This window comes from Electrophorus electricus, chromosome 12 (assembly GCF_041902795.1).
Source record: "Electrophorus electricus isolate QZ-2024a chromosome 12, ASM4190279v1, whole genome shotgun sequence".
NCBI classification, from domain to species: domain Eukaryota; kingdom Metazoa; phylum Chordata; class Actinopteri; order Gymnotiformes; family Gymnotidae; genus Electrophorus; species Electrophorus electricus.
Genome location: NC_137508.1, coordinates 12,334,293 through 12,355,162, shown reverse-complemented (window position 1 = coordinate 12,355,162; position 20,870 = coordinate 12,334,293). Strand labels below are relative to the sequence as shown.

Genomic DNA, 20,870 nt, shown 5'->3' with positions numbered 1-20,870 from the left:
CCTGAATGGCATTAGGAACAGCGTACATGTTGGAGGTGCATGGGCCTCATCACTCTTACCAGCCTGGCAGTTTTGTTGTTGTTATTCCCACTTTTTTGTGTGTTTTTTACGAGCTTTAAGAGCTGTCAAAGAGAAAAATATGCCCCTTAAAAATAAATAAATAAATAAATAAATGTTCCAAGCAACTTCAGTCATGAGTGTCTTTTTTTTTTTTGCCTCCTGAGCTTACTTTACCCACAATCCCACTGCAGCTGTCTCACAAGCCCCCTCTCGGGCTCGGTTGACGTGGGCGGCACGAGATCCCTAATGACTTTCTAAGCCCTGCTCATTCTGCCTTTCCATCCCTGTTCGTGTGCTAAACGATTTACTGGCGATATTAAATCAGAGAGCCGTGGAATGGCCCAGGCCGGGTGGGTGGGTGGGGGGGGTGTGTGCCTCCACGGCCCGGACCGTGGGAAAGCAGCGCCAGAACCAGACGGAGAATGCGTCTGAATAATCTGATACATATTAAGATAATATTGACTTGGGGGCCGGTTTCGCAAGTCGAGCGCCGTTTGGGAGACGTTTGGAGATCTACAGAGAAATTAGATGGGGACGATTGAGATAAGGGAGAAACAGCTGCCCGGAGTCGTCAACGCAAGCCTAGAGTGTGGTCTGGATCCAACATGGCCTCCACTCCCACACGCAGTTTCCTTATCGGAGCCATCTAAAGCAGGAAGCTGTTCATCAGTGTGGCCTGCCATGTTTAACAGGCTTAAAGAGGCATGATAAGGCACTTACTGAAATGAGCTTAATTTTGAAAAAGCCCTGGAGAAAACGAGAGGCGGGTGAGAAGAGGAAGGCAGCTTGTTTTGCACAGGGGCCACGTTCCCACTGCTGACCTGAAGGGCCCTCTGAACTCATACACTCAGTATCAGGACACACAGAGCCACCAAAGAAACGAGAAAGGAGCATGCACTGTAAGACTATATCAACGCCACGCACACACACATCCAGATCCTCACCTGTTCACTGTACTGGCAGCCTCTTCAAGCTGGCTAAGGAGGAAAGGATAGAGGGCAGGAAAACGAGTGAAGAACTCCCGTCCAGTCATCCTGAAAGAGAGACCGGGGGGGGGGGGGGGGGTATTCGTTTCAGTTTCAACACCATGGTGTTCAGGATGTAGTGAGCATTGGTGACGAGTGTAAATCATCTGAACAGAATCTTCCTAGCAGCAGAAGCAGAGTTTACCTCAGGACTACAGGGAAACAAACATACCGCATGTCCTTAGGAAGGGCAGAAATCAGAGACAGAGGCCATGTCTGTGTTTGTGCATGTATGTATGCATGTATGTATGTATGTATGTATGTATGTATAGACAAACACACACACACACACACACACACACACACACACACACACACACACACACACACGTGCGTGCGTGTGTGCGTGTAAGAGGGTGTGAGAGAGATCTTTAAAAGGTCTGGTTTGTAAACCACTTCCTAAAGGCAGAGCCCTAGACAGCTCTATAAAGCACTCATTACAGATCACTGGTCATAGTGGTGCACTGCAAGAACACCCAACAAAGCTTTAAACGCATGAAAAGCCTGCTGGGAGTCCTGCTGGGGTGCTGGCCAAGGCCCACCTGTGGCTGCGTCACTGTGGGGTAAAATTCATCAACTTCCTGTTTTTGACCGAGGCGGCATGTTTTGAGAAACCATACCAAGCGAAAGCCTTCTAATAAAGTTTCTCCCCCATCTAGATTGGGACCAGCCTAAACACAGGAACAATTTTAGTAGCAGCCGGACTTCCAAAACGAATCCGGTCCACCTTCAAATTCTTGTTGTGCGAAAAGCGTGCACTCCACTTCCTGTGGGACACGCCAGGCTTGGACACTGTCAGCAACCTCAGGCCAATAAATTAGATTCTGGATTGGTGTGATTTAAACAATCAGGGATGCTATTAAGCAAATTAGCGTTCCGTTGCTCAATGTTAAAAGACCATTACCATGTAACCTGCTTTTAATGGCGCCACCTTTGTGACCCACTCCCTTCGCGCAAGCAGTCTAAATCTGGGGTTAGTTCAAACTTTATATAACAAAACTCTACGTTTCATTTTTAGCCACAAACACAACGTGAACTACTTAACTACAAATAAACTTTTTTTTTTTTCAAAAATACCCCTTGAGAAGATTAGGATAGATTTTAAGTCTGGCAAAGTACGCTGGGGTGCAGAAAAATGGAAAGAACAACAACAAAAAAACAAAACAAAAAAAAACAAAAAACCAACATGTCGACGGCACTCTGGCGGAGAGTGAAAACTGCTCGTCCAGATGAGGTTTGGCAATATTTTGGTCCTGACCCGAACAAGTGTTCATGTTCTCCGTGAACATGCTTAGATGTTAACAGTGCTACATAAAAAATAAAAATTAAAAATCTCAACAAATACGCGCGCTGACGCACGCGGCATATAAATCGCTGTCGTGAGGACCAAAAAATGCTCGTTGGCATGAACAGCTAAAAGGCTAAACCCGCCATAATTAAAGCAACATGTCCGTCCTCGTCTGAATCAGTCCGTGTTCATAAAAATTTAAATCTGCAACATCTGAGGAACCATACATGAATCAAAATCATTTTACGTAGCAGCGGTGGCTTTTTCCCCTCCAGAGTTAAGATGTGCCATCTTCTCCGCCGGTTCACTTGCATAGCAGCTAGAAGAAAAGGCTCACGCGACTGAAATGATGAAAGGCCCTGCAAGACTCGCGTGGCAGACTTCACCAAACCTGCAACACAATAATATTGCTTATCTAATGCTGTTCAGCTAGAATTCTGGAGACAATAATCGTTTATCACGCCCACAAACTGCCTCAAAACTCCTGCCACACACACAGACACAACCACCAATTAGCCTCAACATGACTCAACGTGGTTAGACGCGGCTGGCAGCCCTCCAGAGTGCCGTGGCCTTTCTGACTAGACGCCGAGCAACAGGCTGAGTTATATTGTTATTGGTGATCAGTCGGAGCACCCCTTCCCTGTCAGGATCAGGACGGGCAGAACTTTTCCAAAGGGACACTCACAGAAAACACTGGTGGGACGATTTTGAGAAACCCATCCGTCACCATTACCAAGCACAGACTACTGTGGCTTGCACACATGCTTGACCTTAGACAGACAGACGATGCAACCTGCGCTTTCCATAACATGCACTCAGGAGTGTTTGCACATGTCTGTATTTACACACTAGTAAAACATTTGTCATGTCCACACACGCGCGCACATACACACACACGTACACCCACCCACCCACCACCAATGACACTGCGAGCCTTGCTTGTGTGGACATGACAGATGACACAGATTCAGTCAGCTCGGCGAAACCAAATGCCAGTACATGTGCACACAACATTTGCTTGTAGGGGAAACTGGTTTGTATCCCATTGACTGCATGTTATTCAGACCTCGCAGACTGTCCTAGAACACATTCAATAAGACAGCGCATTCTCCCAGGCTTATCAGCCTCAAGTGTGTGTGTGTGTGTGTGTGTGTGTGTGTGTGTGTACAACCACAACAATGTCCTAGGGTGCTTAGACAAGCGTACGAACACGCTTTGTACAAGTCACTGGGTTAGAAGTGTACGGAAGCACATGCTAGGGTCTGGGTCAAAGTCGAAGGTCAAAGTTTGAAGCTTATCTAGGTGAAAGATGAAGTGGTAACCGAGAACAGCGCTCTGATCAAACCCAGCTGAGATGGCATCGCCGAAGGACGCGTCAGTTCCAGCATGACGAGCGCTTAAAGGCCACTCGCCAGAACGCTGCTGGACTGGACGTCGTTTGCTCGCCAGAACGCTGTTTGATTGGATGTCAGCTGCCTCCCATGCTGCACCAGCACTGAACTGATTTAAGGCCGTTCCAAGACACTGTGACTGAAGCTCTCTAATCACTGACTCCCAAACATCCGGCGACCAAAAGAGTCAAACATAATCAAACGTAGCTTGCAGGAGAAGGACAGAAGATTGGGAACCTCATACTACTACTGCACTAATAGAAAACATCACATTTACTGTCATCCACCTCATCTACTCGGGACTGAGAAGGCGGTAAACAGAAAGAGACAAACAGGCTGTTGAGCAACGCGCATACAGCATAAACAAATTCAAACAAATGCAACAAAAAGATTAGTTTCCTGTTGGCGTAATCCTTTATGCAGTGTTGTTAACACATGACGTTAGTGCATTTGTGTGTGCGCGTGTGTGTGTGTGTGTGTGTGTGTGTGAACATGTCACAGTGACTTATGGTGTACTGCCCTTCAGCATAGTTCTCTGACCCAAGGAGGGTACTGGAGGCCAGCGAATGCCAAGCCCCACCACACTGTGCACAGCCGGGGCACCTATACTTCAGAAAACACCGGCAAGTAATCATAACATTACCACACATGAAACCACTTGTCTGTTCTCTGCCCATGTCTACAACAGCAAGCACAAACACTCCCTCACACCTCACACACATGTAGACACTCAGTCTCCCTCGCTCTCGCACGTGTGCACGCACACACACACACACACACACAAAGCGATTCCGTGTGTAAGAGGATGCATGTTGCTCATGCAAGTCACGTTGCTCATGCTAACGTGAAATCAACGGTCATTTGTGAACATGAAATCATGCTAACTTGAACCACACCAGGCTCTCCGACCAGCTAAAGCCAATAAGCAGGAACAGTGCTTCATAAAAGAGCCTGCAGACACACACTGTGGATTCCACGTGAAGTCAGATGATCTACTCTTAGCAGTTAGCCTCAGGTGTCTGTCACCTATGTGCACGCATGAACAAGTGTAAGCAGCAGTCAGTAAACAGATCTGAACTGGTCTGCGCATTGTGTGCTTGGTTTGGTCTAATCGTGTCATATTTTGTGACTCGCTCAAACGCATTTCAACCGCACACTCCATGTAACACGACCTCTGTGCCCACTCCCAAGATGCACTGGAGCCAGTGCGACAAGCGACACGTATGCTAAACTGGTAGAGGGAGGGGTTGCGAAGATGACACAGAGCAGCGGGCACAGTGGGAGGTGCTACCCCCGCCCACCAATCCTGCACCCCCAACCCCAGACGGGCACCTGGCTCAGGGGTGAAAGCAGCCACACCGGTTACAAAGCTTAATCTGGGGGCATCTGTTTTATCAGCCGAGGACGGGATGAAAGGGCAATGTGTGTGTTATATATATATATAAAATGTGTTTGAAGAAGAAGATAAAGAAATAGGATGGTTAATGAGCTAACCTACATTCCTGTTCAGCTCTTTCCTTTACCTTACTAAAGTCATTAAAGCAGGAGCCTAGGTTTGTGGAGAGACTTAAAACAGACACGGAGAAAGCAAAACAACAGCAGAGGGTGCACAAACGTGAGATGAGCAGAGAGACAGAGAAAAGGCAAAAAGGAGTAGTATGGAGCATCCAGGGCCTTTGAGCGGTTGGCCGAGTGCCGCACGCTGTGGGCCAGAGTACAGTACAAGTACGGGATTAACAACTTTGAAACAGGAGAGCAGCAGGAAAAGGAGCATGAGGCTACAGCGCCCCCTGTTGTTACCTGTTTTTTTTAGAGTGCTCATCCTTCCCCCTTTTCACACCGAATATCCGAGTGATCAGAGCACTGAAGAGGAGAGTGGAGGAATTCCTCACCTGAAGGCAGGGGGGAGAGAGAGAGAGGGAGGAGTGGAAGGGCTCAGTCGGAGAGGTGAAACAGGAGGCGACCTGGATAAACTTTCCCTCTCCTCTCAGCGTCAGCTGGAGCTCATCCAGCCATACGAGTCCAAGCCCGCGGCCCCCGCCGGCCCAGGGAACGCGCAGCGACACAAGCGGGCCGCTCCTGTCGGTCAGAACTGCCCTCCCCGCCAGAGCCGTGGGGGCCGCGCGAGCCCTCTCGTAGGCGGCGCTCATTTACCCAGAACAGCTGTACCGTACGGACGCGGTCCCCAGACGCCGCAGGAGGTCCGGGGGTAGATGGGCGCGGGTCTGAACGCGTGCCTCCCGCGCCGTCGCGAGCGCATTCCACGGCCAATGCCAGCGGGCTACTTTGGAAAGCCGGGCCGCTGAGCTATCGCCGACCTGTACGTCAGCCCTGGGTTACGGGTCAGACCATTGACTGTACGGAGCACGCCCCGGTTAGAAAACTCCCACAGAGCTAACAAATTAGAGAGGAACAAGGGTAACAGCACAGAGATACAGGGCCAGAAAAAAGTAGGAAGCCAAGAGGGAGGAATGTGAACTGAAGCTGTTGCTATGGTGACCTGTGGGAGGTATGAGCCCGTGAAAAGGTGATCAAAGTGGCTAAGGCAGGGCATTTAGCCAGGACCTCCGGACAGCTGTGTGTGTGCGCGGGCGCGTGTGTGTGTGTGCACGTAGATCTCTTGGCCCTGTGTGCTCTTAATAATTAACCTGTCAAGGTCTGCAAAACAGTTACTATTTAACAAGGCAAGGGTACGTGAGCGACAGTGTGAAGAAAAAAATGTGTGCACGTGTGTGTATATATGTATATATACACACACACACACACACACACACACACACACACACACACACACACACACACACACACACACACACACACACACACACACACACACACACACACACACACACACACACACACACGGCTGGCAAACTAAGATGACTTCACCCCTTCTCTAAATCCAAATAATGTCATACAGCTTTAAGTAACCAAGAGAAAAAGACCAAGTTGACAAGTGTTGCATGTTTTTGTGCAAGTGAAGCACGGAGTTTAACTCTGACTAAATAACTACTTCCACGTGTGTGTGAATGCGTTTCTCAGTCAGAATAATCAATTTCAAGTGGAGAAAAAAAAAATATATATATATAATGTTGATGACAACGACGTGAACAAGAAGAACAACAACAACCGCCTACTCACAGCCCAGGTGGGGGCAGTGAAGCCCAACACTGCCGCCTGCACGCCCTCCGACACGAAGGGCATGATGTTCTCCCCTAACCGCGTGTCCCGATACAGGGCCCTCAGGATGTTCAGAGCATGGACCTGAAGACACACACACGTATGCATGCCGACGCACGGGCACGCGTTAGCCTGATTCTGATTTCTTTAATTCATTCTTTTATCCAGGGGTGTGTGTGCACGTGCGCGACCTGTGGCACAGTGCTGCAGTGGGACGCGTGCTCGGGGCTCGGCATGGCCAGCGTGGTCAGCTCCCTCATGGTCGTCTTCAGCAGGCTGCAGCCGGACGACTTGGACTCACTGGACAGCAGGGCCTGCGAATGGAGCCCCAGACAGGCAGCTCACTCTAATGACCACACCCTATTCCCGTCTGCAGGTGGGATCCGATCAAGAGGGGAGGGGACTCGGGCCTTGCGCAACCGTGGCCCCGACCCCCCACAGGGACGCCTGCCCTTGCCAGATGTGCCGGGTTCAAGCCCCCCCCCCCCCCCTCCAATTTCTACATCCCTTCTGTGCATCTCCATCTCACACACTCTCTATACAGCAACATCCAAACACTTAAATACTTCTTTCGCTTCAGTTGTTAAGTATTCAGCTGTCTCAAAGGGTTCCTGCGCTGGGGCGGAACTCAATAACAAAACACTTAAAGAAATCAGTGACTGAAACCCATAGTGTTGCTGATGAGGCTGCTCTAGGGCAGGAGCTGATGGGAAACGGAGTTCTGAATGCTGGGGCTGTTCTTGGGATCCTCCTCCCCCCCATCTCCCCCAATCACACACATCCACCCAGATGAAGCAGCCAGAGCGACCTGGACGTAGAAGGGGATCCCGGCACTGCGGCGGGTGGCACAAAGCGTGGAGGAGGGGTCACTGCACTTCACCTCCACCAGGAACTCCGTCAGCCAGAGGGCAGGCAGCTGCTGCAGAGTGGCACTATCGCTCCTAAAACACACAGAGAGCCAGAGGCATTTTTTACTTATTATTGTTATTAGTTACTGATGCCTGTTTGCTCCAAACACCATGGGAACCATTTCTCCCACGACTGCTCTAGCCACAGGCCACAGGTTGGCCCGGCGCCAATCTGAATGGACTGGCTCAAGGACAGTGTTAAGTGTAAACATGTTCTATATGGTTTATACAGACTTTTCCTGTCAGTAATGTTCCCCAGTACAAAATGAGATCACTCAAAGCCCCACCCCCATGTGCACACACATGCGCGCGCGTGCACACGCGCACACACACACACACACACACCCCTGCAGCAGTGGGGATGTCAGGTCCAGGTTCCTGGCTGAGTAGGTTCAGGATGTAAAGGTGATGGAACACAAAGGCAGGTCAGGGCAGCAGAGGTGGACCATCTACACCTGCTCTCAGAAGTGGAAGCCATTTCAGGTCAACCAAGGACAGACAAGACCAGCTGAAGTTCAGCCAACATCTTCATATTCAGTCGTATTGGCATTCCACACAAATATGCATCCACGATTAAAATGAGCCACATACTCATGCACAGAGCATGCACTGGCAGTTGTATGCCCAGTGTGTGTGTGTGTGTGTGTGTAAGGCCCGCAGCATGGGCAGAGACAGCAGTGAGGAATGCAGGGCTCCTGTCATGAAATGTGCTGCTGTTGTACCAGGAGCACCGGACCAAGCAGTCCAGATCAAACAATCCGCCAAGTCCACACAAACCACCACGCACACACCCCCGTCTGCCCTAACCACCCAAAGCCGCCTCAGCAGGAAACCGCGCAGGACGCCCCAGTCCCCGACACCCCACGCCTCTGCAGGGCCTTCGCCTTCCTCACTAAAGGCAGGAGGACGTCTCCACGTTGCTCCGTTGGCAGGCCGCAGTTCTGGAGAGCGAGGCTGGTTCCCGCGTCACGTGACCCAGCGGGGCTCACGGTTTCGCCCTGGACACGGCCTGGCCGTGCGCATGCCAGAGGAGCGGCAGTGCTCTGTGTGGCCTTCTGGCCGTGTTATTGCGCAATAAGGAAGATATCAACCGTCACTGGAGAGGAAATGAAGCGAGAGAGGGGGGGAAAAAAAAAAAAAAAAAAAGGAACACCACTACTGCTCACACACACAAACGGTTTCTTTAGTAGGTTAGCGATCAGAGGCTCACCAGAAGCCCAATGATCATGTAGGAGAATTGATAAGCTTAGGCAGGAATATTAGGAAATGGAAAAGAAAGTTCTGGAAAAGCCCATCTTTCCAGTAAGGGGCTCCTAAGGGGAGGCGGTAGCGGCTCCGCACTGCAGAGAGCATGCCGGAGAGCGCTGCCGAGGTCAGGGGTCGGTCGCCAAACGCAGCGGGGAGTGGTGGGACGCTGCGCGCGAGGCAGTCCACCGAGGTCACGCGAGTTCACGGCGGGTAACGTGGGCGGTGTACGCAGCTCACCTGCACAGCATGTCGGTGAGGCGCGCGAAGCCCACGTAGGCCAGCTCGAACGCGCCCCTGTGGCGAGACTGCAGCAGCTGCTCCCGAAAATACTGCCCCACCTCCTCCACCTGGGGGGAGAGAGAGAGAGAGAGAGAGAGAGAGAGAGAGAAAATCACATGCAAATTGCTGTTGGGGGGGGGGGGGGTTACCACCACACAACGTTGCTGTTTGGTTTTAAGCCAACACCAATACATCCTTGTTTGAGTATCAATAAACCCTGAATTACTGGCCTAATCTGGAAAGACCTGGGTCACGTCGGGTCTCATGGGACTCGTTCAACTCCGCCAAAATTAACTGGCCAGGAGACGCATTGAAGCAGCTCGGCGGAGTACACCCAGAGGTGGAGGTGTACGAGTGATGAACGGCCGCAGAGCTGCAGGGGAACGGAGCATGCAGGCTGATTTACACGGAGAGAGCGCCCAGGGCTGCGCGCAGGCCACCACTTTACAGTAGCAGCGTCTATGCTGGCAGAATAGGAGGGAACGCATTCCAGCAAAGCCGTGAAAACGCCCGAGTCATGCAACGATGCGTCGGGGATCCGCACGGGGAAGAGCCTGACGCTGAAAGGGGGTGGTACAGTGGGGGGAGGAAAGGTGCCAGTCACATCTGCCCCGCATGGGCCCGCCCCCCGGAGGGAAGCCCCGCCCCGCACCCAGGCAGGCTCGCCAGCCGTCTCTGGGACAGTTATTTAAACCGTTAAAAGTGCTTCAGCTCCAACAGGATTTTATTTAGCCTGATGCTTCCTGTTTGCCATTTCAGCTGCATTTTTCTAAACCCCCCCCCTCTTCCTCTTCCTCTTCCTCCTCCTTCTGCACCCCATGCGCAGAGAAATTTCCCAACGTTTTCCACAGCTGGCTAATTATGCGGTCGGCTCGTGACCTAAATAGCAGCTTCTCCTCCACGCCTGGCCGCTACGAAACTTCACACCCGAGGGGCTAAAGCAGTTGTTTGCGCTCCGCTTTGATTCCACTGACTCAGGCCTGAGGGGATTATGCAACTCCCCTCATACAGACATTGAGAGGGGGTTGCTTTTTTGGGGGGGGGGGGGCACCAATAACTTTACTCTCACCAAATCCCTCGGAGGCAGAGCGTTCAGTGAGAATGTAACTGTGTCGGAATGACGGCGTGCACCCACACCCCAAAACTGCACACGAGCTCCACCAGTCCAAAGGCCATGAAAAGTAAACAGCAAAACTGTCAAGTCACCTCAACAGTGCATCAAAGACAGGCCTGACTAACAGAGAGAGTTAGCGTCGTAGTTGTGGCTTTGCAGATTATATTTGCAGTTTGAGGCTTGGGCTGAGGTTCACTGGGGTCAGTGAATCAAAGCCAGACATTTCAGAGATGCAACCAAAAGCCCGTGGGCCCGCGTTTCCAGGAACCGAGCATCCGCCTTTAGTCACATCAGTTGCATGCCTGCGAAGCTACCATCGGCAGCCAAGACGAACAAAAAAGGTGGCTGCTTCTAAACAGGGTAGCCCAGCTCACAGCCACTTAGTGCTCGGAAGGCCCAAGAGCGCCCCCCCCCAGTTCAGGCGGCGTGCAGCGCTGCTGGGGGGGGTTAGAGGGAGTCGTGGGGCTAAGCCAAAGCCCCAGCGAAGCCAGCTCGATCCACCTCGCTTAGCCCCAGCTTACAGCGCTTAGCCACGCAAAGGGAGAAGCTGCAGAGACGAAGAGCAGAAGAAAGGAGGCAGGCGGACGCTGGGCTGGGCGTTTCATTCTGGACGGAGGAAACTAGAGGAGCGCTGGGTGCACGCGATGTGCCATCAGAACCAAGATGGCGGGCAGGCGTCCCGGAGCGGGGCATCGGTTTATTCTCCTCCTCTCCGCATCTCCGGCAAGGGGTGATGGAAAACGAGGAATTAATACATCGCCGCGATGTAACTGTTTGTGGTTGCCATGGTGCCCCTCGCGGTACGGAAACATCTGCTGCGTTGCCATGGTGACGGGAGACCATAACAGGACACTGGAAACCAGCAATGCATGTACACATGACCTCACGAAGAGGATGTCGCTGTCATAAACACACACACACACACACACACTTACTTTATTACGCAGGATTGGGGGGGGGCGACTGACAACAGACATGAGTGGTACAAGGTGCATGGAGCTACACACACACACACGAGCCTCTGCCTCCATCGTTAGATCACCCTTTTACGTAGCAGGCAGAAATGCTACAATAACCGCAGAAGTGACATCACTGAATAATTTCCCTCCATCTGCTGAAGCAATGAGGTCATTCGCCAAGTCTGAGCAGTCTATTACAACGTTGAATTGAATCATGCCCCATATCTGGAAGTAGCCACCTTCAAATTCCTGAATGCAAACCGTTCTCACAAATATCACGTAACCGTCCCGGTGGCTGGCGTTACCCTGTCAGGGGGCGAGTGGTCCTGTAGGCCCAGTTGGTGGATCGGACCATAGATCAGGAAGGCGAGAAGGACCCCCAGTGTGAGGAGTGAAGGGACAGGCCACCTTGACACGTGGACAGGGCACGATGACTCCCGGGGAAGCTGCGTGAGCCAGGCAGCTGGCCTGGCTAAGGCCTTCCTCCAGCTGCAGGAGGCCGACGCGGAAATTCCAAGCGAGTCTCTTGCTGGGATTTGTTGGTTCGGGTGATGGGATTCAAAAAAGGTTGATCTTTATTTGAAAAGGATTATGGACCAATCTCTCAGACAGAGGATGCAGGGGCTTCTGCACAGAGGGACAGTGGATAGACAGCCCTCATGAACAAAAAGATTTAGAAAACAATCTGGCAATCACCAGAAAACCTCAGGTGGCATTATTTATGAAACAGTTCAAAATACAGAGGTAATGAGGTTTGGTGAGATAACTGATTGAGCCAGTTTCATTTCTTATTCACTTTCTTAAGCACTTAGTGCTTCTGGTTTGGTAAATTTAGCACATAATGTAAACATGCACTCTGACCCCAGAGCGTAAATCTTAGGAGGGCCATTTCAGAGAAGACAACCATACAGTACAGCATATCCACACAAAGCACGGCCATGGCGGATGGCTGACTGGCAGCTGCTGCTGCTGCTGTCTCAGGTATAAGAGGGGATTAATACAGCCCTGCGGGAGGGGGGGCCGTTTGGAAAAAATGCGGGCGTGGGAAGACAGTTGGAGCAGTTAAAACCAGTGGGGGGGGGGGGGCTTAAATGAAAGCCCCGCACTAACGAGGGCGGATGCTAAGGGAAGGAAAGAGCAGTATGAGGTCCCATGGCTTCATACCGCCGCAGGCAACAAACATGCCACTAGACACACCGGCGGGGCTCGTGTTCATCAAAACATCTCGGAGTGGGACTTCTGATCCGAGATCCCCGATGTTGGACACGGGGCTTGGGTATGAGGCTCAGGCTCAGAAATCGTAAAGGGAGATGAAACCTCCGAGCGCATTTATACGAGCATGTGAAAAACATCACCGGCAAGGTTAGCGGCTTCGGTTTAATATCTTTCCGGTGAACGAACTTCATCCGTCGGCCTCTTCATTGTTTCTCCGGGTCTTTCTTGACCTGAACTCTGGATATGCCATTACCAAGGAGCCCTGAGAGATCAGCTTACTGGAAAAATCTCTCGGGCTGAAGGATGAGGTACTATTCTCCAATATACTGTATCTCGTTTAATTACATAACGGTGATCTAGTCCTTGGGGTATATCCAGCTTTATTCTCACACATCTCTGTGGTGTGTGTGTGTGTGTGTGTGTGTGTATGGCGTGTTACTGACCTGCTGCTCAGTGATGAGCCCCTCGTGGGTGTGTGTGTGAGCTGTGTGTAGAGGCATGTTCTGACACAGCTCCCCCAGGAGCATGGACACTTCCTTCATGCTCCTCCAGCAACACACCAGCACCATCTGCGCAGTGACCCGATAGGCCTCACCTCCAGACTCTACAGAGCGTGCACACACACGCGTGAGCGTACACAGACACACGCATGCGCACACAGACACACAATATCAATTTCATATTTGCACCAAACTACAAGTTTTAAGTACATTATCAGTCAGACTCAAACAGAACACACTGTTGGTGTTATCGAACACTGCCCCCTATTGGACAAACTATGTAGTGCAAGAGAGGATGTGGGCTTTGAGGATATAGCAGATCAAGTTCCTACACAGCCAGAGGGGGAGTGTGTGTGTCTCACGTAGTGACTGTCAGGTGTGGGTTGTTTGTTGTTGTTGTTTTTTTTTTTTTTTACCGGTGTATGTTTGCTCCTCAGGTGAAGAGTCTAGTTCTCGGACATCGGTAAAAAAGCCATTGGTGTCTCGAGGCTGGATCTCCTGGAGGATCCTCTGTAGGCCAGCAGAGGTTTCTGAGAAGCAAACCCAGAACACACTGAAAAGCCCAGCAAATGTATACTTAAAGAATTACAAAGACATCCAAAACCTAAAAGCACTGTATTCAAAATAAATGGTTTATAAAAGTTTAAAGTTTAAATGACACAAAAGTGGCGCTACTGCCACAAACTGTAGGTCAGGATTCAGAAACAGGGAGTCAGGCAGGAATTTAGTCATTTTCAAGAAATTAAATATCTAGGCAAAAACAAAAGCTTTCAATACAGGATCCACAGTACAACCCTGAGCCTGCCAGAGGAGCCCACCGGAGTCAGTATCCATGGGGATGAGCCCTTCAGGGGAAGAGCTCTGGACAACAGGCGACACCACATCAGACATCCTGTAGCATAAAGCAATGAGGCCTGATACTGCACTCCTCCATTCAGCCTGCAGCTCGAGAGACCTACACACACACACACACACACAGCTTAAAACAAATCTCATAACTAAATAAATGTGTGGCTCAGTGAATCCTAATGCAGAAATGTAGAATGGACGGGTAATTCTAACTGCTGTGTGTGGGCGGGGTGGGGTACCCAGTGTTGAGCTGTTGCAGGGCAGCAGTAATGCAGTGGACCCGGCCGTATAAGGGGCAGGAGGCAGCAGCCTGCAGCAGAGACATCTCCGCCCGCGCTACGTCAGCCTTCAGACATTCCATCAAGAGCAGCACCACTGCAACATGGCAGGCATATCAAAAGACACTCAGTCATCGATGACGACACGTCATGGATACGGCTTAAAAAGACACACAGACAGATCTAGGGTTTCATGCCGAACACAGCCACAGGGGACCAAATATCTCAACGTTACAGATATCCACAAGCCACGCGTGTTCTACTCCAACCCACACACTTAAGCGTCCGTTTTATAGACTGCTAGTAAAATGCATGCATACCAGCCAGCGTGTTCTTCTCCAGGGTGCAGGCCTTAGAAGCCTGGGACTGGAGTAGTACTGGCAGTTGCATAGCTATTCTCTGCTCTTGGGCACAGTGGAGCAGGGCCTGTCGGAGGCCGTCCTGGTGCAGAAGCAGGTTGAGCAGGTGGGCGGCCGTGACGCTGTCGAAAGGCTTGGTGCTGGTGCTGAGGTCCAGGGCGGCCCGGAGCACGGACCGCAGCCTCTCGGGCTCCTGCGCCCGGGAACACACACACACACACACACACACACACACACACACACACACACAGGAGGTAGCTTAAAAAAAACCAAAAAAAAAACAACGGTTCTTCCGAAATGAGACCTGCAATAGACGGTCTGGCAGCCGGTCGGTTAAGCACAAGCGAGGTTGCGACACGTCGCCGAGCCAAAACTATTCAAATGACAACTGCTCTCCAAACCAACCTGTAGTCCCACTGCAGCAGGAGGAAGTTTGCGCAGCAGCGTGCTGGCCAGCTGCTTCACCTCCAGGAAGTTGCTGGCCAGGCAGCCGAAAACAGCCTGGGTGTGTGGGCCAGTCACGCACTCTCCCAGAGCGAAGGCCACGGGGTCTGCCATGCAAAGAGCAAAAAAGCACCTGTAAACCTCCTGCTTCGTTCTGCCCCATGGGTTTAGTCAGGGTCCCCCCCTCCCGCCCGGTCAGACCTGGCCATTTTGGCTCGGTCACGACAACTTCGTGGCCTTCTATACGGCACACATCTGCAGTATTTTGGCCCCTTTCGATGTAGCGTTTGCACTTTAAACGAAGTGAGATGTGTGCCGTCCTGTAGGCAAAGTACTACACAGAAGTAATGCACTGAAGGGGTTACGTGCTTGACACTTTGCAATCTGTGGCCACTGACACAGATTGAGTTTGCGGCTCAGGAAGCAGAGCAGCACGTCCCATAATCGCAGGCGGGTCGCTGGCCAGATCATCCTGCACATGGCTGAAGTGCCCTTACTCAAGGCCCCTAACCCCCTAACACTCCTCAGGCGGGCTTCTCTGCTCACGGATAGGTTAAACGCAGAGGTCAAATTCCTGCGTGCAACACACCAGCCAAAATCTACAATCCTCAATCACGCCGCCTTTCATTAACTGTGTCTGATGGCAATGATGTTTATACTAGGCTATCTGTGTTATGCAGGTAACGATTTCACAATGTTCTAACGGTAATGGACCATGCTAGCCAACATCAGATAAATGGACTCGTGCAAACCACTGGTGTTACACTAAACTGACTTCAGACATTAAATATCCTACAAAACTGATCACACTGAATCTTCGATTCTGCAGTATACGCTGTAGGAATATAGTGAATGGGGCGAACTGAAAACACAGGCTATAAATGCAAACAGGCAAAGCATCAATGCCGATTGCAAGATTTGGTTATTGATTGGTTCTTCAACGAATTGCACGCCTCGTTTTCAACACTGAAACCCCAAAATCCATGCAGCCAGAACAAAGTGGAAGAGGAGACTGTTTAAAAACTCTCGGTGCGCTTGCAGAAAACGACGTTTCATGGCCTGCTGGTGTAAAAGAGGGGCGGTACATGTGGACAGGCTGGTTGGAGCGGTGCACGTGGTACCCGCGCTGAAGGTGAAGTGATCAGCCACCAGCCCCAGAACCTGCAGCGTCACCAGACACCTGGAGAAAGAGGCTCCAGGCTGCAGCATCTGGAACAGCCTCTCACAGAACCGGCGCAGGAACTCCTGAGGACACACACACGTGCACACACACAGAAATATAACCAGGATACATGTTCTCCCATGCCTCCCAAGGTGAATTATTGTGAAAACATTCTTACAATCAGAGTGTACTTGACAAGCCAGTATACAGCTTTTAATCCCCATATAACTGATGGCTCGAGAGGCCGGGATGATTAAATATTTGAAGCATGCGCTCGACTGACGGATGGTTGAATTAAATCACAGGGAAGTCGTGCATCCAGAACTCCCCACACAAGAATGCGGACCGTCCTCTTCCCCGCAGACGCTCGCAGATAAAACCCCTCCCCCACAATGTGAGCTCATCTTCCCTTTCAGATAAAACTAGTTAATAATCCTGCCTGTTGGCTTGCAAATAGCAGCTCATGTTTGCGAGTTCTGAGCAAAACAAACAAAAAACCTAAACGGTAGAAACAAAGTACACAACTACAAGCCCATCCATGCCCCAATAAGCATTTTCATCCCTTCATATAATACAGAATATCGCCAAACTCTTTCAAAGCCACACAATGGCTCTGGTCTCTGCAACTGCGTGTAAATGGATGAAGGAAATATGCTTATTCCCAGGTAGTCTTCTGCACTCATCGCTTGTTACCTGACATTACATAACCTCTCAGACAGCCAAGCGCAGAATGGGCGTTTTACACAAGTAAGGGACATGGTGGAGATAAAATACAGCCATCGTTTATACAGCGCCCGCTCCATGAGACACCCTCGCCTTACTACAGTAATATTTCAGGTCAGGACACGCGCCCTTATGGTTAATGACATCGTGTATCTGCAGAAGGAGGTCAGCTACATGTGCAGGTGGGGGAGTTTGTGAACCAACACAGTAGATGCACACTCATAACAAAATGTGTCTAGTCCATCAGGTTCAAGGCAAAAAAGCCTTTTCTAGTGTGGCAAAAAACAAACCAACCAACCATCAGATAGAAAGGCTGTGAAAGAACAAGCCTGCACCTGGTACTTGTGAAGGATGTGCTGGTCTCTCTCTCTCTGGTGCTGATCTCTCTCCTGGGCCAGTCTCCTGCGCAGCGACTGGGCGCTATCCCTCACCCTGCACAGCAGCTGGGAAGACAGAGAGCGCAGCAGACAGCGCGGTGAGCGTTTGGAGAGGAGACGGTACCGAGCGAGGTCGCCGCGGGAACGCCATGCGTTTCGGACCTTCTTCAGCAGGCTGACGCTCTGCTGTCTCACTCCGGGTGACTGGCTGTTCAGGCCGCTGGGCAGGAAGTGGCCGATCAGCTCCATCTCCTCGGCAGAGAGCGTCTCTGTGCTGCGATGGCTCTCGCACACCAGACCCAGAGCATCCATGCGCACCTAACCCCCAAAAAACACAAACACACAGTCCTTTCACTACAAAAACAGTCGCAGATCCTACAGATTAAATGAGACTCGAAACAGATTCTAAAGTAAGGTAACTTTTCAATGTTCATAATCTGCGTTTCAGTGCTGAGGGCTCACCGTCCATCCCAGTCTTAACGTGTCCCCGCCTCTACACACTATAATCCATCTCAGTTTGATAACTAGCAGAGCCCGTCCTGCTGGATGCAGTGGAAACAGGCGCGGTTCCCCCTTGCCAACCCCTAGGCCAGGAGGTGAGAGCACCATAGCGTAGGGCGCGCACTCTGGCTTTGCCTCACCTGGTCGTGCCTGTGCACCAGAGCTTGGCGCAGCAGAGGGAGGGGCACCAGGCCGCTCCAGAGCCGCTCGTCCGCAGGCCGGAGGACTCCCTGAGCCCTGGCAGCGCGCAGACAGGTCATCAAGGCACCCAGTGCTCCTCTGCCACCTGCAGATCCTAGAACCACACAGTCACATGCCAAAAAGCCAGAACAAGACAAGCAGGGACAACTCCGATTGGCTAAAGAGCAGGTGGGCTCATAGCTGATCGCTCCGTGAAAAACTCCGCTCACCCTTTGAGCTGGACGGCATCTTCTGCAGGGCCTGGACCATATAGCCCAAACTAGCGGGGCTACAGCGCAGCAGCTTGGGTAGGAAGTAGTCCAGGATGTACGTGGTCTGATCTGGCCTGGCTGTGCACAGGACCTCCAGGAGTGGCGTCACCCAGGTCCTGTGCCAGTCGTCCATCCCTGCGGCCGTGTGCCCGCCCCCGCGCCGGGCGTTCAGCTGTGCCTTGTGGCTGACAAAGAGCCTCTCCAGGAGTTCGCCCGCATACGGCGCCAAGCTCTGATCCCCCATGAGGCCTAGCAGCCTGGGCGGTAGGCCGGCGTCGAGCTGGAGAAGGTACTCGGCCCCGACATGCTCGGCCAGGCATGCCAGCGAGCCATACTTGCCCTTCACGTGCCATTCCAGCGCCAGCATGCTCCGGGTGAGTTGGGTGATGTACGGGTCGCCCGCGGGGTCGCCCTGGTGGGCGTCTGCGCACCGCTGGTGCAGCAAGAGGAGGTCACGGAACAGGGCGCGCGTCTGGTGGCGGACACCGTCCAGCGGGTGCTCCCAGTGGGCGTATACGTGGTGCATGAGGCGGGCGGGGATCGGGCAGTCCCCACGGAGCGAGGTGCGCAGTACGGGTGCAGGGCGATCTGTCTGGAGGCAGTCCAGGGCGGCACTGGCCCACAGGGCGAGGATCCGGGCCACCGCTATAGCCATGCTGGACTCCGTCACGCTGTGGCACAAGAGAAAAGCGGCATTCCTGAAATAGCTACTGAAGCTGGACAGAAAACACGGTCAAGCACCATCATGTCAAACACTGTATTAGCACTGAAACGCCATAGCAGCAATACACCCACTGAAACTTCAAAACAGAATCTCTCAGATGCATCACACAAAAAGCTAGTTATCATAACTACAATTTAGGCAAAAACTAATTAAAGCTGATCCTTTTTTAAATGATACTAAAGAAAAAAAAATATTTTAGATAATACTTAAACAAATATGACTCCTGTGGCTACATTAACATTCCAGTAGGCCTCATTAAAAGAGAAGCTTTGAGAAAAGACAAGACTTTGTGTCTGCTGATTACAAAGAGCAGGACAATCAAAATTTCAACACAGTCTGGCTGTATTAACCAATTAGGAGTCTCCTCTGCAAGGAGGCGGTCCTCACTCCCTGTCAATCACTGCATATGTCGATGGGCAGCACACAGAAAGGCAGACTAATAGAGTGGCTTTAGAAAACATACAGATGAAATCTGTTAGATTTAAAAGGAAGAAGATGAACTTTTTCATTCCATGACAGAATTTAGTGATAAACCCTGAATATCAATTACCGCAGCTTTAAGAATCAATAAGCGAAAGGCTTTACAGTAACGTAAATAAATGTTTTCATGTCCATTTGTACAGTCGTTGCTCCCACCAAATCTTTGGCCTGCACTGAATGCCCCCGTCGTATATACTTGAGTGTGAATCACCTTGCATCCAGAGACAGGACCACATCAGGTATGAGGAGCAGCAGTTTCTCAGCCTGGGGGCCCAGTGGTCCCCCTCTCCAGCTAAGCATGGCCAGAGCCCCATGGCTCAGATAAAGAGCAACTGCTGCTGGCCGGCTGCTCACGTACAGGCCTGCGCAGCTCTCGTTTAGCCACTTGGGGGCACTGTTGCCTTCTGGCCCCGAGCACTGCAACAGACCTGCCACCTAGAATGCATAGGAACCAGCAGCATTACACAAAGTACCAAAGGCAGTTCTGACCCTGTTTTTTATTTGTTGAAAAATGTATATTACTGCACTTGGTGGCTTGTAACCGCGGGTAAGGGGGCTGGCAAACGCATGGAGGAAAAAACATTACTCACTACGACAGCCATGTCGTCTCCCGTTCCCATGACAGACCTAATTAGCAATATAACAGCCATGCCAGCTGTGCTCTGCACTGCCTGGACAAACTCCTCTGGACAGATGGAGAAAAAGGGAGAGAGAGCAAAAGGGATTTTGAAAGGGAAAGTGATAAATGAGTTTGAGGTCCCCTAGGACTCCGCTACTCTCTCTAGGTTCACAGAGATGTGCTTTCCTCATCTCAGACTATCGTTACCCTGCTTTCAGTTCTGTGACGTTCGACTAGGGCTCCGGACCTACCATCAGTCAGGATGCGAGTGTAGCAGCGCAGAAGTCCAATGAACGCCTGCTGTATGGCGCCGGCGCTTGCCGTCCCCAGCAGGGCGGCGCCGATCAGCTCCTGAGATCTCTGAACCACCAGCATTGAGGCTTTCACCACAGCCAGACAGGACTGCATAAGCTGGGCCTGGGCTACGTGCCGGCCGACCAGAGCCCTACGCGCAGGAGGCCAAGTAAAGAAGCGGGCTGCATTCACATCTACATGAATCATTAATCCAGTCACTTGAATGCAGCATATTAAATATCAGAATATCAGCGCTGAAGCCGTGGTCACACGTTTACCTGTTGAGTTCTAAATATTCCCTCACAGCCTTTTGGAAAAAGTGGAGGACTACATAGAAAACAAGAGAATCATGACCAAGGCCAAATAATAAAAGCCTACATAATGTTTAGGAACAAGTTAAAAAGGAAGATCATGAGAGGTTTATTCAACCAGCACACT

General features: G+C 51.3%; 1 protein-coding gene across 3 annotated transcripts in view; it reads right to left on the bottom strand.

The window, feature by feature from the left end:
• thada (THADA armadillo repeat containing) overlaps nucleotides 1-20,870 on the bottom strand; it is a 49,212-nt gene that overhangs the window by 26,473 nt on the left and 1,869 nt on the right. For 2 of the 3 annotated variants that reach the window (XM_035531387.2, XM_081724344.1), the window contains exons 6-26: nucleotides 20,711-20,759; nucleotides 20,390-20,583; nucleotides 20,110-20,204; nucleotides 19,731-19,954; nucleotides 18,274-18,986; nucleotides 18,004-18,158; nucleotides 17,525-17,680; nucleotides 17,321-17,428; nucleotides 16,222-16,345; nucleotides 15,062-15,207; nucleotides 14,618-14,849; nucleotides 14,259-14,394; nucleotides 13,989-14,125; nucleotides 13,587-13,700; nucleotides 13,114-13,274; nucleotides 9,341-9,450; nucleotides 7,756-7,888; nucleotides 7,139-7,261; nucleotides 6,909-7,031; nucleotides 5,568-5,659; nucleotides 1,005-1,094 (exon numbers count right to left, since the gene is read on the bottom strand). In XM_035531387.2, the coding sequence (XP_035387280.2) occupies nucleotides 1,005-1,094; nucleotides 5,568-5,659; nucleotides 6,909-7,031; nucleotides 7,139-7,261; nucleotides 7,756-7,888; nucleotides 9,341-9,450; nucleotides 13,114-13,274; nucleotides 13,587-13,700; nucleotides 13,989-14,125; nucleotides 14,259-14,394; nucleotides 14,618-14,849; nucleotides 15,062-15,207; nucleotides 16,222-16,345; nucleotides 17,321-17,428; nucleotides 17,525-17,680; nucleotides 18,004-18,158; nucleotides 18,274-18,986; nucleotides 19,731-19,954; nucleotides 20,110-20,204; nucleotides 20,390-20,583; nucleotides 20,711-20,759 (3,415 nt within the window). The remainder of the gene's footprint in view (nucleotides 1-1,004; nucleotides 1,095-5,567; nucleotides 5,660-6,908; nucleotides 7,032-7,138; nucleotides 7,262-7,755; nucleotides 7,889-9,340; nucleotides 9,451-13,113; nucleotides 13,275-13,586; nucleotides 13,701-13,988; nucleotides 14,126-14,258; nucleotides 14,395-14,617; nucleotides 14,850-15,061; nucleotides 15,208-16,221; nucleotides 16,346-17,320; nucleotides 17,429-17,524; nucleotides 17,681-18,003; nucleotides 18,159-18,273; nucleotides 18,987-19,730; nucleotides 19,955-20,109; nucleotides 20,205-20,389; nucleotides 20,584-20,710; nucleotides 20,760-20,870) is intronic. The other variant, XM_081724345.1, reaches the window with a different exon arrangement.